Below are 16732 nucleotides of genomic sequence, written 5' to 3'. Positions count from 1 at the left end.
CATCTCTTCAGCTTCAGCCTGAGCTGGATGCAGCTGACGACATCCCCAGGGCAGGAACAGACAACCGAGCCCTGGCACGGCCTCTGGCAGAGGGAAAGAACCGTGACTGTCACAGCCGGCCCCAGGCCGGAGCCCCTCCTGCTGCAGCCGCTCCTGCAGACCCCGCTCCTTCCCCGCACTGCTGCTGAAGGCCCCTGGGTTAACAGAGCCCTGGGCCTGCCCGAGGCCCCGCTCGCCGCTGCCAGGACAGGCCGCGGGGCAGCCTGGGGCTGCGGGACAGGCCTCAGGGGAGGGGCTGGGGACAGGGCAGCTGCAGGGGGGGAGCGGGGCTGGGGGGGGATCAGGGGGGCTCTGGGAGTCGGGGTGCCCAGTGCCTGTGCTGGGGGGTCTGTCTCCTTCTCCTTCCCCTGCCCAGCCCTCAGGTCACCCCCGGGGATGCCCCAGCCGGCCCAGCTCCGGCTTGGAGCTCCCACCCACCACCCCCGGGCAGCCAGCAGGCAGAAGACACCCCGTCACCCACCCAAGGGCCTCGCTCACCTCAGGGGCAGCCCCAGCCCTCACCTCAGACGGGCCACGCAGCATCCCGGCAGAGCCATCCCAGGAGCACCTGTGCCCCCCGCCCGCGGCTCGGCCCTACCGATGACGTCCAGGTACTGCCGCACCACGCTCTTGGGGTCAGGGCCCAGGAAGACGTAGAAGTCCAGGATCCCGCCCGTCGTGCGCCAGGTCAGGGCCGGGCTGGGCTGCAGGAGCACATCTGGCGAAGCACGAGCGCCGGAGGAACAAGCTGAGGATGGGGACGTGGGCCAAGCCCATGCCCAGCACCTCCGTGGGACTCACCCATCGCGTTGCTGTTCAGCAGAAAGACGCCGTGAGCCGAACCGCTGTCCTCCATCACCAGGTAGAAAGGGTGGGAGCCGTAGAGGTTGACCTGGGGCTGGAGTAGAGCACAGCGCAGTGCGGGTGAGGCTCCGTTGGAGGCCCCAGCACAGCACCCACCCCCCCACCTGCCTGCCACTGGCCAGAAGCACCGTCACGGCTCGGGGTGCAAAGCCAGGGCTTGCAGCCCCAGACACTGCCTGAGTCAGCAGAGCTCTGCCCCAAACAAGAGCCCTGGACCGTGTCAAGGAAAGCGGCTTCTGAGCCAAACAAGAGCCCCAGGGGGGACAAAGCCTGACTTGGGGACAACGGTCCCACGGGCTTGCCCAGGGCTGAGGCCAGGTCCCAGAGCTCCACAGCCACCGATGCCTTTCCCCAGCCCCAAACAAGATGTCAGAGGTTGCAGGGCCACCCCCACAAGCGCAGATGAGCCACCTCCCTCTCCCTCAGCCCCGCTCCGTACCACAGGCGCCATATCCCGATTCCAGAGGGTGACCCTGGTCCACGCCGTGTCGAGGACCAGCGGCGTCTGGTGCTCCCCCAGCCCAGAAATGAAATGGGAGGGCAAAGAGGTGGAGATCTGCAGGAACTGGTCTGCGAAGAAGAGGGGCGCGACGGTGGTGTTCGGCCTGCCGGAGAGAAAGGGAGACTCCGGCAAACAGCCCCAGCGGTGCCCAGCAGCCGGGTTTCGACTGATCTCTGGGACTCCTGCTTCCCTTCCCAGGCACCGAACCGCAGAGGGGCTCAAAGCAAAGCCCCCGCAGCCGCTGACCGCCACCCCGCTGCTGTCACCGCCATCCCCTGCCGCATCCCTGCTCCGTCCCACGCACCGCTGGGGTTGGGGCCAGGACCCGCTTCCAGACCGAATCCCTTCGGGAAGGCTCGGGGCAGGACGGGCACTTACAGGACCTGCCCGTCGCGCTGCCGGCAGACGACGAGGCCGAAGGGATCCTGGTTGATCTGCAGCCCGTAGAGCGGGGAGGCGGCTCGGCCGCTCGCCCGCGGCGTGGCCAGGGGCACCTCGTACCGCTGCCGGGCCGGGTCCCGCAGCTGCGGGGACAGAAGGGGGGGGGGGTGTCAGCGGGGGGGGCCGGAGCACCGGGGCACCGGTCCCGGGGCCGGCTCGCACCGTGAAGCGGAGGCGGGTGGGGGTCTCCAGCGCCACGTCCAGCCGCCAGCTGCCCACGGCCCCCGGCAGGAAGCTGGCGGCGACGCGGCGGAGCCGGGTGGCGGAGCCGGTGGCGGTGGCCGTCAGGTTCTCCGCCCGGTAGCTCCGGTAGCCGCTGGGGAAGAAGCACCAGGGCGGGCCGGGGCTGGAGCCGGAGCCGGGGCTGGAGCCGGAGCCGGCGGGTGCGTAGCAGCAGCCCCGCTCCTCGCAGTCCGCCCGCGACAGCAGCCGCTCGGGGCCGCAGTCGAAGCGTTCGCCCGGGGGCACCTGGCAGCCGGCGGCCCCGGGGCTGCCCGCCGCGGCGGAGCCCAGCAGCGCCAGCAGCAGCAGCGCGGCCGGGAGCCCCGGCCCCGCCATGGCCCCGCCATGGCCCCGCCGGCCCGGCCCGGCCTCCCAGCAGGCGCGGCGGGACCGGCCCCACGGCACGGAGGCGTCTGCGGGGCGGGACCGGCCCCGGGAGCGGGCGGGCGCCTTCCCCCGCCGGGGCCGGGGCCTTCCGCCTCCCGGAGCTGCAGGGAAAGGCGGTGAGAGAGGGGGGGCCCGGAGGGGAAGGGGGCGGCTGCCCCCAGCGCCCCAGGCCAGGGGGAGGGATGAAGCCACCCTTGTGCAGCCAAGGAAACAAAAATCAGTTGCACTGCTACAGCTTTGGTGACCACTACCTGCTACACAGACTTAGTTTTTAGATATTTGTTTATTTACAAAGCCTGCAGGCTCCAGCAGAACAAGAGCTGAGGGTTACATGGATGGGGTTCGTGGCAGTCAGGCTTCCTGCGAGCCCAGCCTGGAGCCCAAGCACTGTCTGAGCCACTGGAGAGTCCGGTAGTGCTGGGGATGGTCCTGCTGGATCTGCTGGACGATGGCATCGATGGTCTGGAGCCGGTGGCGCAGTTTCTGGTGCTCATTTCTCCAGGCTTGCTCCGTGCGGCACAGGGGAGTGTACGTCCCTTCCTTCAGCGCCTGCAGGTGCTTCCGGCGAGTCTGGTAGGACACGATCTCCAAAAGGTTCTGAGGAAAGCAACAACAGAAATTGCTTTGACAGCAGGCCGCAGAGAGAAAAGCACTAAGAAAGGCAGGTGACTTTTGTCACCGGTACCGGAACCATCACATTCTGAAAGGGAAGGGCTTCTGAAGAGGGACAGGGCTATGAAGTCCCCCTTGTAGCGGCAGAACAGCTGCTAACGGGTACAGCCAGAGAAGTGGTTAGGTTGGAAGAGACCTTTAAGATCATTGAGTCCAACCATGAACCTAACGCTGCCAAGTCCACCATTAAACCGTGTCCCTAAGCACCACATCTACACCTCAGCTAATAGAAAAAAAAAAAAAAAAAAAAATGTTCATCACAGAATTCCATAAACCAGAGAAATACCTGCATGCACAGGGCAACCCTCGCCAGGATAGAGTTTGACCAACTTACAACCTTTGCAGGAGGCCATTCAAGACCTTCAGCTGGCTCTCAAATCTGTAACATATGAGCAGCCAGAAAGCGCTCACAGAGGAGAGCTGTGACCGGGTATTTTCAAGACACAAACCATGTCCTTCAGGCTGATGTCTCCAGGTGAATGCTGCCTCACTAAGAGTACAACTGCAGCCCCAATTCAGGACCCCCATGAGCCCTCAAGGTGTGCTCAGTTAACTTAAAGTGCCGCTAAAATGCCAAGCACACTCAGTTCAGGATGGTGGCGAGACAGGGAGATGGGGAGCTGGCACCAGGAGAAAGCAGCCGGTCCCGTCGGGCTCGCGAGCTCCAGGGAGCGGAGCCGCTCACCCGTCGCTTCCTGTTCCGACGAGCTTCTGCGTCTGCATCGAGGCCGTCGCACTCAGCCTCCAGCCTGCGCAGTTCTCGCTGCTTTTCCGAGAAGGCGGCACCGAGGGACGCCTGGGCGCTCTCCAGCTCCAGGAGGGTTGCGTTGCAGTCCTGAACGTTCTGGCAAACGGAAGAGAAGGAAAGGGCAGAGTGTGGTTCTTCGTCCAGCTGCACTCCCAGCCATCTCCCCAGAACTCTCCTGTGGGGTTTTTTAAGGAGCCTCCAAAGCCTGTCCCGTCTGTGTCCCGACACCCCGCGTGTCTGCGCTCAGCCCACCCTGGTGCTCCTTACAGCCCCGGTGAACTCCTGCAGCCCTGCTCTGCTCGCTCACCTTCTGGGCTTTGCTGATCTTCTTTCTCAGCTCCTGTTTCTTGCAGTGGAAGACGCTCTTGGGGACAAGCTTCTTGTCTCTTTTGTTCTGACCCTCTCCACGAAGCGCTATCACCTCTCTGCGAGAAACAGATGCCTCCATATCACGAATCATCTTCTCCTGCTGCTTCATCAGCTGGCCATAGCGGACCTGCCGTGTGTCAAGATATGAAATAGGCTGAAAATAACAAATGTTCACAAACGGCACCGAACCGATTCTGTGCGGCACATCCCCTCCACATAAACCAGACATACGTGACACGTGAGCGTTGGCAAGCCAAATTTGCTCTAAACCCAAACCCGGCTTGCCCTGTGTGGATCTGGAAAGCAAAGGGCTGGATTATCAACTCGTCTAAAGTAATCTTCAAAAGGTTTCACTGGAACTCCTTAGCAATAGGAAAAGCAGAAGAGTAAAGTAACCTGGGAACAAAAGGGAAGAGTTGCTTTGCCAGAAGACAGAAGGCTTCCCTAACCAGTGATTAAGATGATGCAATATTTAGTCATCAACATTCCTTTGCTTATAAATTGGGGTCACGGCATAAGGTGGCAAACATATTATGTTTTAAATAGATTGCTCAGGTGTCTCTAGACTCTGCTGCAGCCCATTACACGGCAGGCGCAAGGAAGGCACGAAGAGCACGCACGCTGGATGTATTTCATTCGGCCCAGCTGGAGGGTGTACGATTTCCAACATTGCTGTGGCCTGGCAATGCTGCTTCCCCAGCCCGTTTCTCATCTCCTGCCTTCAGCAACGCCGAAGCTGAATCCATCGTGTGCAGCTTCCCCTCCCCAGTGCTCCTCCCCCGGGGCTCACCTGCATCCTGTGAATCTCTGTTCTCATGGCGTGGAGCTCGCCGTGCCCTGACTCAGACTCCACCGCCGCACGCATCTCTCTCGTCAGCTGGATCTTCTTCTCCCACAGCAGGATTTGATGCCTTCAGTGACAGAAAGGGAAAGCGGCACCTTTGTCAGTGCCCGAGAGGACGCTCGCTCCCTGTGCACGCGTGGCAGCACGCTCCCGAGCTCAGTCCTGAACATGGAGCTGAAGGTGCAGCAGAACCTGAGGGTTTGCACGTGGGACACGTAAAAGGGCAGCCAGGAGCAGCGTGGAACCAGACAGGGAGCTCCGCCATCCACAACGTGGCACGGTGGTGGCACGGTGACTAACAACAAGCGTGCCCAGGCTGCCGGGGGCTGGTGGACCCCAGTGAGCTGCCCAGCGCAGCACGCTCGCTCCGAGTGACTGGCGGAGGAGAGTGCAGGCAGAGTCACCCCATACAGATCTCAGCAACGTCCAGCACGAGCCTGCTGGAACTGTTAAAGCCGACATCCTCACGGCTCTCGCTGCTTGCAGAGACAGCTAAAGCACCTTTCAGCTTCTGCGCCCAAAAATCCATGAAACTCCTTTCATCTTCTCCGAGAAGGACAGAAGCACATTTGCTGTTGCTGGTTCAGTTCGATGAGCAGAGAGGAAAGGTGACATGGACACCTACATTCAAAGAGGGTGGCACAAAGCAAGAACCTCTCTGGTACCTACTCTGCTTCCACCAGGCTGTTTAGGAGTCTTTCCTTCTCCTCAGTCAGCTGACTGTGCCTCTCCTGCATCTCAACCGACTCTTTTTCTGCTGCCTAGGTTTGGGAAGCATAACATTGTCAGACAACACAACGTGGTCAGACTAAGAAAGATTTACACGGTCACTGTCTGCCTCCGATCTGCACGGGAGGCTGAGACCTGGAAATGAGATGTCTGTACCTTGAGAGAGCACACAAACTCGTTCTCGGTGATCGTGTTGCCATATTGCAGCTCCTCGAAGCTGCTGCTGTTCTTGTGGATCAACACATTCAGCTTTATCAAGTCATTGGACATGTTCCTCATGTGACGTTCGATGTCCTTCTGCTCTTTTGTTTCCTGCTGAATTTCATCTACAGGTGAACAGAAAAAAAAAAAAAAAAAAAAAGTCTTAAAATTCCCACAAGCAGCAGGTGGAACACAGGCAAGGCGTGACAGACTGCCATCAGACCAGACAACGCTGCCTGCAGAGCCACCTGCGTCCCACGTACCCAGCCAAACCGTTTTTCCACAAGCCCAAAACCCAAATACGGTTTTGAAGGAGACTGCTGTGGAAAAGAGCTGGTTTGAGCCAAGGGAAGCGCCATCGTGGTGGGGACATTTACCCACCAACTACTTGCAAACGTTATTTAAGAAGTGTAGCACGTGACACGGCCACTTCGGTTCGGTTGTGCCCGTTAAGGCAGCGGGATCAGTCGGGACAGGGAATAACGCCAGGCAGAGCAGCAGAGGTGCCTGGCTCGTAGCCCCAGAGCAGTGCTGGGGCCGCCTGCGTTACTGCTCACACGGACGTAGGAGCACGGCGCATTCTCTGGTGAAGGTCTGGCTCACCCGTCCGTAAGCCCTCGCTCCCTTTTTCCTCCATTCACAGCTGAACGTTTTAAAAAGAGTTGGGGAATGACCTACTTTCCCTGCGCACTTTCTTCTGCTGCATTACTGTGATCCGTTTCTTTAACATATCCAGGGAGGCTACTTGTTCCTCCCGTTGGTGTGTTAACTTGACCAGCTCTTGCTGCTGATTGAGCCAGTGCTTTTGTAGCGTCATCACCTCAGAGTGATATTCTTCTATCTGCTTGGACAGCTTGTTGATCTCCATTTCCAGTGGCCCCAGTTCTTGACCCTGGATGAGGGCAAGGTTGGGGATTAATCAGGCAGAAGCTGCTGAAGCACTTTTTGCAGAAGGCCAGTCCAGCTGCTGAGATGCCTACCGAATACTTCTGCTATACTGTTACTTCCTTTGTGCCTCTATTTCCCAGGAGCTGGATGGGACCAATCATTCCTGACCTCACGGGAACAAATGCAAGGGAAGCCCGAACAGCTCTCAGGCTCTGGGGCGAGAGGGACCTCCTAAGCTCCTACAACAGGCACACCTGGGTGTCCAAGAGTCTGCCACAGCACTCATTCTTGCATTGGGCTCTATAAAGGTCTTGCAGCTCACGGTGCCAGGGGCAGACCTGGGTATCTATCAGCTGAATGGGGCCAAGCACCAAGTGATCTACATCACCCCGCCTGCTCCATTCGCCCCTTGTCAGTATTTGCAGGTTTTCTGATGAGACCCTAGTTACTCCCAGAGTATTGATGTCATTCAACGTTTTCATCGGGCGCAGACAACTCCCTGCAGAAATCTGTGCTGGGCACACCCTCATTTCACAATTCCCTCATGCCAGCTCCTCCCCCCGTGCACTAAGAGCTGTTTGACAGACGTAAACATTTACATTAACTAGTGCAGCTTTTAAACCTCTATACTGATGCCTGAAAGTTTTAACTACTCAGCACTTACACAGTTACATTTATCAGGGGCACCTGTGGTCACCACAAAGAATAAAATCAAGCCTGGGACTGAAATGGGAATGTACATACCCCCTGCCGCGCAAGAATCTTCTCCAACCTCTTGTTGTACTGGCTGAGCACCGCTTGCCTGTTCTCGGTCAGGAGACTGCACCTTGCAATCTCGCTTTCCCTGCAGCTGATCAGGTCACGGGTATTTTTCACTTCCTTGTCCAGCTGACAAAGTGTGTTTTGAAGAACTGTCAGCCTGCAGCTGGTATGAGTTGCATTCAGAATAACCTGGGCCACATCATTCTCAGCCTTGGAAAAATGCAGCTCCTAGGAACGCCAACAGACAGAAAACAAATTACTGTCACCAGCAGCAGCCCATTGATTTGGAACGCCCGCTTCCCGAGGCACAGGAGTCAGGGGATTTAGATTCTCCTCCCAGGTCTGTGCCACAAGCTGCCAGCCAGCCACTTACCCGCTCTGTACCTTTGTTTCTCCATCTCCTGACGGAGATACCAACATTTACCTCTGCCATAAGGCGGCTGAAAAGCATGAAGGAGCCCAAACATCCCAAAGCCTTTAAGAGGCCGCGCTCATCACCTCTGCAGTTACCTGCCCTGCCTGGGTGTCTCCAGCTGCCCGGCTCACCGGAGCAGGACATTCTCCACCACACCCGACAAACACGTCCCTCACCGAACCACCACCGCAGCAGCCAGAAAGGCGGGTGCCTGTTGAGCGCAGCGCAAATGCAGCCGGGTGACTTCTGCTGCCCCCGCGTCGCCAGCGGCCACGACTCTCTGGCTACATCCAGCCGTGCACCGCAGGTGCTGATGGGAGACAACGCGAGTGTCCGCTTGTTGGTGTGCCTGTGGGAAGGGGGCGGGGGGCCCCTCTCTCACAACGGAAGCCAGCCCTGGAACTCTTCCTCTTGCTCAAGATAATGCCCCTGATTTAAAAATCCCAGGGCCAGGCTGAAGTAACCCGCAGAAATACAGAGGTGTGGGTGCCTTGTTAGTGCCAGCCCACACAACTCAACACCACAAACACTACGCTGGATCTTCTCGTTTTTCTATCTGTTCCAGTTACACACTCCCAAAGAGAGCAACTGATCGTGCCACAAAGAACTGTGGGTCTGGTTCGATTGTTCCTTGGGCTGTAATCCTCACTCAGGAACGAGAGCAGGCCTGTATCGCATTCCATGATGCCGGACAGAGATACAGGTTAGTTCAATGTGGAGTACAGCAGTACTACATATCCACTGTCTTCCTCCAATACATAAGAACTGGTACTACTTTATGGTAAAAACTTCCAGAATTCATCATTCTGTCCCGTTTTTTAAGTAAAGAAAGAACAGTACATTATGTGTCAAGGCCTTTTTGGCCAAACCCTCTCGCGTACACCAGAATCCCGCACTAAGAGCACTGGAAGAACCAAACTGAAGTCACAAACTCAGCAGACCTTCAACTTCAGGTCTGAAAAGCAGAATGAAGGCGCGGACGAAACACACTTGAGAAACACCGCTCAGGGCGGTTTCCTTCCCCCGCCCTCCCAAACGGAAGAGATAACACACCAGGTCTGTTTTTCTCCTACGGAGCTTTGCAGCCAGCTGCGAGAAGTGCTTTGTGGCTTTGCTGGACACCATCTGGTCCTGAAGCTTTGCCATGATCTCGTTCTCCATCTGCACTTTGGCATCAGTTCCTTTCTCTATGTCCTTACTGACGGACAGCAACTGATTCAGACAAACAGCTTGATCCTAAACGCAGGAAAGACAGGAGACAGAGTCACTACAACTGTTTGGGGAAGGGGATTAAACATCTGTGTCTGATTTGAAAGGTTCTTCTTCCAAGTAACTCTCCTCACCATCCTGGTCCTGTTGAGGGCCTGCTCTGTCTCGTGGAGAACGCGAGCGTAGGTGCCAGATTCCACCTTCAAGGCCTCCTGCCTGGAAAGGCACTGGGCAATCAGCTTCTTTGTCATGTTGGCATCGTTCTGTGAACGGCTCAGGATGGCGACAAGCAACTCATTCTTCTCCTCCTCCTTCCTGATTGACTTCCTACAGCCATGGATGTCCGTTTCTAGGGACTTGAGGTCATGTCTGTACTTGCTGGAGAGGCAAAGAGGATGGAAAATCACCACAGGGGTAGACTCACGCGCTGAACAGTCATCTACAAATTCCTCTTTTCAAACACGCTACTGCAGCGACAACAGACCAAGGAGGAAGATCTTTACAAAGGCCACCCTGCTGTGACAGTGCAGAGTCATCAGAAGATGGATGGAGACAGAAGACTGAAAAGCAAACGTACGTAGGAAAATTAATTCCCGCTTTCAGTCCTGTCCCCACCCCCCACTCTTACCAGGATGCCACCATCAAAGCACATTGCAGGGAATCAGCCAGGCTGACTCCAGAGCAAATAAGCGCTTCCTTTGGCAACAACAGGACGGTTTTCCTGATGATTTCTGAAGGCATCACAAAACCCTAACTGAGAGCGACAGGTAAAATCCCTCTTGAAGTCTAGCTCTTTGGATTGAGAGATGTTGCAAAGGTGAAGGAACTCTTCTAAAGGACTAAAATATGAACAGAAAAACTCTAAACAGCTTTAAAAACCCCACACATTTGGGGGGAGAGTTGTGTTTTGGATACAGAATAGTGACGAAGAACTGTGCTTCCTATCCTTTAACCTTACTACGTGCTTCAGAGCAGCAAACTTGTTCTGCTTGACATATCCTGCACGCGCAGCAATAAACTGGAGACGCACTGCCCCTTTCAGCAGCCCTCCCGTCCAACCCGTGTGAGGTCTCTCCTGGGACTGTTCTCAGATACCGTACCTCAGCAGCGCTTGGGTGGCGATATAGGCCTCATCTCTCTGCTTCATTCCCGCCAAGCTGCTATTCCAGTGGTTCATCAGTCGCTTTTTCTCCATGTTAATAGCCTGAACCTCCATACAAGCCTGGGGGAGAGAGGATGTGTAGACAGGATAAATCTATACTAGGCTGGGAAACCAAATTCACGTTACAATGCCTTTTTTTGGTGTGTGTTCATAATACGCTGGGCAGGAACAGCTTCAGCTAACGTGCCTCTGGTTTATGGTCACCCCCGACCACAGAGCATAGGTCTGCAAGGAAAAAAATGCAGAGAGGGTGGGGGAGGAAGTGATTTATAGGCAATTCTTGAGGACAAAGGGAAAGACAAAACAAACCAAAACAAAAAAGTCTTCATTCCTCCAAACAGGAACTGATCATACAACTCTGTCCTACACTGTAGCTACCACGTGAGCATGAGCCAACGGGGTCGGTCCTTCCAGAGGGAAATATTAACCAGAAGCAAAAAAAAAGCATTCTCCTACCTCATTTGCTGCTTGCCGAGTTACTTTGGTGTCCTCTGCCTGAGCCACAAACTGAGCTTCGAACAGAGCAATCTGTTCCTGCAGCTCGTAGGCTTTCCGGGTCAAGCGGTCTACCAGAAGATCCTAGAGAGGCAGAGCCAAACAGCTCAGGATGAGTAACATAATCTCAGGCTTAACCAACTAAATTCTACAGCAATAACTTGGGCTGAAAATGAATTCAGTTAGCTTTGATTCCTACTGAAACTCTTCCATTCCTATCCAAACGACTCCTGAATGCAGCAGTGACAATTTTCAAGAGAACAAAACCTTCTTTGCTGGTTTTTATCGTTCCACCCACAGTAGGAAATTGGTCCTTCAGATCTGAAGCAGCAGTCATCCCTGCCAGCATGGGTTACATTGCGCCACCTCTCCAGCAGCTGGGAATCTTGATAATTTATGGTTTAAAATCCTTTGTTAAAAACCATCTAAACCCATTCCATCTCAACCGTTTGCCCGCAATTCTGCATCAACAGTAATTAGTTGGTGTCCTGCTGCAAGCAGGAGGCAGCAGAGGGAGCTCCAGCACACCGACCGCTCAGTTCACCTTCCAAGTTCGCTCTTCCTTGGGACTCAGAGCAATTCTCCAGACTTCAACATATGATACTTCTTTGCTAAATATCTTTCTGCCCCCACATCCCCGTTGCCTGCGTGAAGAGTGATCACTACTGATTACTACTTCCTATTATAAGGCTCATAAAAAAATTCTGTTCAGTACATGCCACTATCTTGGTGGGGGGGATTCTTCTCATTTTCAATTATTTGGGGAAAATATCCCCACGCACCTTCCATGGTGTCTGTATATTCACTACAGCCTTCCTTCTGCCAAGGCAGCACGTCCCCCGAGACTCGCCGCTAGCTGTCACCTGAATTCATTTATTTATTTGAAAGAAGAGAGTTTTACTTGATACCTGTTTTTTCTTTTCCACGTCAGCTTGGGCCTTCTCCAGCTCAGCCCTCTTTGTCGACCGTTTCGTTAGTAAAATATTATGGTGCATATGGTCCGTGTTCTGCATGTAGAAGAGGTGCAAGGCCAAGTTTTCAAGCTGGGTCTGCATTGCAGAGACTGGGGAGGCAGGGGGAAAAATATTTACAGAAAAGTATGTTTGTAAGACACACTTTAAACAGAGGTAAAAGGGAAAGAAACACAGAAACACCCAAAGCCAAATTCGCACACTGACCAGCCAAATCAGCCCCCCTGAAATGTGAATTTGCATCGGCTTTGGAGTACAGCTCCACAAGCACAGCTAATATCTTGGTAAGCAATTCATTGCTTCCCAGCACTCAGAAGCCCAGGAGATCAAAGAAGGGGCGGCCTCAGGAGGCTGTGACTCCACTCCTCTGCCCCAAAACAGAACTGTCTCTTTCTCAGTGTGTTGAACGCTTCTCTATTTTTTTCAGCAACCTGCCAAACCTTTCTAGGCAGTTTATCCTACGCTGAGCTACTCTCGCCATCACAGTTGTTTTCCTGTCCCCTACCCACAGGCCTGCAGCACAACCAGCATGAGTCAAGTCCATTTCTTTGGCTGGGACGGGTTCCCACACGGATGGCACTCTCAGGCTGCCGGGTGCCCCTCACGACCCACAACCTTTGCGATCTCGTCACACCCTTACAGAGACACAGGCAAACGTAACAGAGCGACAGGATCTTCCTCCTTCTAAGTCACAGAGCAGCCCATCTGCCCGGAACAGTTTTAGTCCTAAAGACCTTCTTAGAAGTACAAGGTAGCCACACGGTCTTAGAAACAACCAGGAATACCTGTGAAAGGTTTCAGCGAGTGTCTTATTCCTGATCAATGTTACTGTATTTTTCAATCCAATGCTTGACTTGGATTCAAATAAATCCCTTTCTCCACACAGTACTAGAGCCAGGAAACCTGGCAAGGGCTGCCTCGGTCACCTTTCTGGCGTTCATCGTGTGTGTTCTGACACATTTGCTTGTAAGTAAGCCTGAGGCCCTCCAGCTCCTCCTCCAGCTGCTGACGTGCTGTGGCCACCTGAGAACGGCGGTCGTGGCTCTTCTCCAGTTCCAGCTGCAGGCGGGCCAGCTGCTGCTGCGCTCCGTAAAGAACCAGCCCAAGCTCTTCCCTCTCTGCTTGCCCCTTCTTCGCTGCTGCCCTCTGCAAACACAAGAGGAAACCAGTTACCTGGCTTCAGCTCGGGCAGGGGTGGGCTGCTGCGGGAAGGCAAAGTAAGAATGCCACGTACCAGTTCCTGAAGCTCTAGGCTCACTTTTTCCATCTGCTTAGTGAGGTGACTCTTCAGGGCAGCCTGGAATCTTCTCATCAGAGGCTGTCAAGAAGTATGACATTGATACAAGTCAACGTACTCGTGTAAAGAAATTATGAAGAAACCTTACTGCTGCCCCCGCTGTTAAATAACACAGCGTATTTTCTGCCACAGACCCTTGCATTCTTCCTTTAGCTACGCTCACTGTAACGAGTGAGAGGAGTTACACAGTGGGTATTTGTTGACAGCAGAAAGCCACTACTGAGGATATCTGAAAGTCAGAAACACATCAGAAGAGCTGCCTCTGAGAGCCCATCCCCTCACTCTTGCTGACAGTACTTCTCTTTCAGGAGCACTGAGGAGTATCAGATTTACCCACTACATGGCTCCCTCCTGAGCCTCCCGTTTGGGGTTAACCCTGAGGGAGCAGACACGCTCAGGAGTCAGTACTTCTGCAAAAGCCTGTTTTAAACACGTGGTTTCAGCCTATGGCTGAGCCGCTGCTGACAATCTACCTTGTGTATTTCATACAAATAAAAACAGCAGGTCTGCGAAGAAGAACGACAAGATTGGAGGACTTCTCACATGTTCTAGATCCAAGACAACCAGCTCTGTTTCTTCTACGGTTTCTTCACTTCTTCCACTCATTTCGTGCCCCTCAGCTCCACGCTGCTGGCATGCCTGTTCCCGCCTTTGGTCACCATGCTCACTGGTGAGCTGATCCAACTGCTCAAAGGCAGTCTCTGAGCAGAGAGAAATGGGTTCTCCAATGTCACCTGGACCCCACCCCCCAAGAAAAAAAAAAAAAAAAAAGAGAAGAAAAAGACAAAGAAAATGCTTAGATTTCAAAGCGTTGTGCCTCCAGTTGGACTAACAATGATGAGAAAGGGAGAAAACTAGAAACTGTGCTTGACGGGTGGTATGGAGTGTTGTACTGTTAGCAAGGGACTGAAGGATACCTGACTCTGTGCAGCTGTTCCGCTCCGCTGACCACGCAGACACCTGCTGAGGAGCTCCTGAAGGAAGGGGAGGGTTTTCTCTCTCGGTTACTGGCTGCTCCATGTCACCCAACGCAGGAGGACAACTGTCTAATTCGACTTTGTCCAAGAAAGTCTCAGGGGATTTTTTCTGAAACGTAAAATCCACCACCTGAAACAGCTTTTCAGTCTGCCCTGACAATCTGCTTGTTTCTGTCATCACGAGACAAGAACAATGCAGACACAGAATCGGCAAGAGGGCCTTGTTCTAAACTCAGCCCACAGATACACTGGCAAAGCTGTGCCTCTGCCGATTCAAAAAACCACCTTTACCCACATGCAGCACAACAGAGGAACCTCTCCAGCTCTGTCACAGCTTTTGTAGACTTTGTGCCTGACCAGTTAGCTTCTCTCTGTTCAGTTCTGGTCGGGTTTGTGTTGGCAGCAACAAAACCGCCCCAGGAGAATTTGAAGTTACAAATACCGGCCATGCCTTCTGTGAATAAGATTGTGTGTGTTATTAGTGTCTCACCTCTGCAGAACTAACAAACAGCTCTGTAGCTCCTCTTTCTGCTGCTGGAAATGTCTCTTTTTGGTCCTGCAGAGGAACGGACCCTTCTTCTTCACTGTCGCTCCCATTCTCCACCTCTACTGCCTAGCACACACGCAGGCAAAAAGCAGAATAGCAGCGTTACAGCAGGTTGTGCATTTTGTTTAATGCTCATGCTACGGTGCTGTAACAACTGCTTTTTGTCATGGGAGTTTAATTTTGAAGTTTAATCTTGTTCACAAAAACAGTCACCCAGGCAGCATGAAGACAGTAAAGATCCTGACAAAAATTCTACACACCACTTTTAATTTCAGATGTGTCTCTGGCTCACGTCTATTTTTTAAAAAAATGCCCTTAGGGATTTTAGTCCTCCAGCTGGTGCTACATGTAGCCAAACTATTATCTTCTTTTTAAAGAGACACCGTTTTATCCCGTACCATCATTTGCCAAATTCAAGTATCGTGCAGTACCAACAGACAAAAAAAACTTAGCACCACCAACCTCGAACACAGCCCCCGTACGTGTGTCTGTGAGATGGGGGCAACCTCCCGTTTAACATGCCTACAGCCATCTGGGAGCTGAGTGAGAAGCACATGCTTCAGGACGCTGCTGACACACAGAACTACAACTACATTTAACTTGTTTTTTTTAATAGGCAGGGCAAGACTTCAACAACCGCTCCCTTGTTTTACTTCTCCCTATCGAAACTGCTTCCACGAAGCCATCACTCTGCAAGGAGAGCGTAGGAACATCATGCTGCCCCGCGAACGTTCTGAAGGAAATCACCTCCATAGCAAGAGGCGACGGAACTCGGACGATATCCCGCGCAGCGGAGCCGGATTCCACCCCAGAGCCCTCTGCTGCGGCACCGGCGGCCTCCTCCATATTGCTGGGCTGGGGATGGCCTGTGCCTGCAACCAGAGCGGAGGGAAGAGTGAGAACCAGCCCGGCTCCCCGGGGCCCGCCAGCTGCAGGCCGCCGCGGGGCTGGGCACGGGCACCCGCGGGGCCGGGGAGGCCGGGCGGCCGAGGGCCGGGCGGTTCAAGGCCCGGCCGCGGCCCAGCCCCGCACTCACCCGCCGCCGTCTGCGCCATGTTCCCGTGTTCCCGTTGCCAGGCGACGCAGCAACACCCGGTCACGTGAGCGCTCCGGGCCGCACCACCTCAGCCCGTGGAGGGGGGGGGGAACGCGGGCCGCACCACCTCGGCTCGTGGAGATGGGGGGGGCTGTGGGGGGGGCGCTCGGCGCCAGCCCCGGTGCGGGGCAGCAGGTAACGGCGCCGAGGGCTGGAGTCCGGGCGGGGGGAGCTGCGGGGACGAGGCACCCGGGACGCTGCCCAGCACCCCGGGGATGCATCCATTTTCTTTTATCCCGCTCTTTGTCTTCCCTTCCCTCCGGAGCCCCGAGGCGCTCGGTGTGCTGCCGGCTGGGGGCTGGCGGAATGCGAAAGAGTTCATTTTAACTTTATTTTCTGCTGTTCTGGGCTGGCTCCCTAAAGCTTGGGGTATATTTAGGATTGCCTTCCTTTTGGGGAGGGGGTCCTCTCTCAAATTGCCCCAGTATCTACCTCTTCCTTTGCTGTTATCAGCAGAGACATGAAGGTGGATGGTCGGTGTAATAAGTAACATATTGTGCTTTGTTCATTAAACCTGTATGGGAAGGTATGGATGGAAGATTTATGTGCCCGCGAGGCTTGATAGCCCAACCGAAGGACATCCGGCAAAGTAAATAGGACCCGCAGCTGAGGGGGTTGAGTAATCACATTCTTGCATAAGTCCACCCACAGGGCAACGAGGAAGACCTTCAGCCTTCATCCTTACGACCACCAGGAGGCAGAGAAAGACCCCCCAGCAACAGAAGGAACATGCGCAGAGTATCGCCCTGATTGCGACATCACGAATGCAGGAAATGAGACTGTATATAATGTGCTTACACGAGGCGGGAAGGCGCGAGCCGTTGGCGGAGCGCAGACTCCCCGGCCGCCCAGTGCTGCCTTTGCTCTTGTTCGCTTGCTAATATAATAAAATTCG

At 54.6% G+C, this 16732-nt stretch overlaps 1 protein-coding gene across 1 annotated transcript; it reads right to left on the bottom strand.

The window, feature by feature from the left end:
* Positions 1-2719: 2719 nt before the first annotated feature.
* Positions 2720-15601, bottom strand: LOC147414662 (coiled-coil domain-containing protein 40-like). The gene is made up of 18 exons (XM_086472184.1): positions 15489-15601; positions 14135-14303; positions 13761-13951; positions 13155-13238; positions 12847-13066; positions 11858-12012; positions 10911-11033; positions 10393-10514; positions 9427-9670; positions 9137-9319; positions 7651-7896; positions 6697-6910; positions 5974-6143; positions 5758-5849; positions 5035-5155; positions 4183-4371; positions 3813-3971; positions 2720-3052 (listed from the first exon to the last, which is right to left on the bottom strand). The coding sequence occupies exons 1-18, from the start codon at positions 15585-15587 to the stop codon at positions 2807-2809; spliced, it is 3027 nt and encodes a 1008-aa protein (XP_086328310.1). The 5' UTR covers positions 15588-15601; the 3' UTR covers positions 2720-2806.
* Between the last annotated feature and the right edge of the window lie 1131 nt (positions 15602-16732).

The sequence above is a fragment of the Leptosomus discolor genome, chromosome 12 (assembly GCF_034619465.1).
Source record: "Leptosomus discolor isolate bLepDis1 chromosome 12, bLepDis1.hap2, whole genome shotgun sequence".
NCBI classification, from domain to species: domain Eukaryota; kingdom Metazoa; phylum Chordata; class Aves; order Leptosomiformes; family Leptosomidae; genus Leptosomus; species Leptosomus discolor.
The sequence above is the reverse complement of the archived record's forward strand: the minus strand, read 5'-3'. Positions and strand labels throughout refer to the sequence as shown.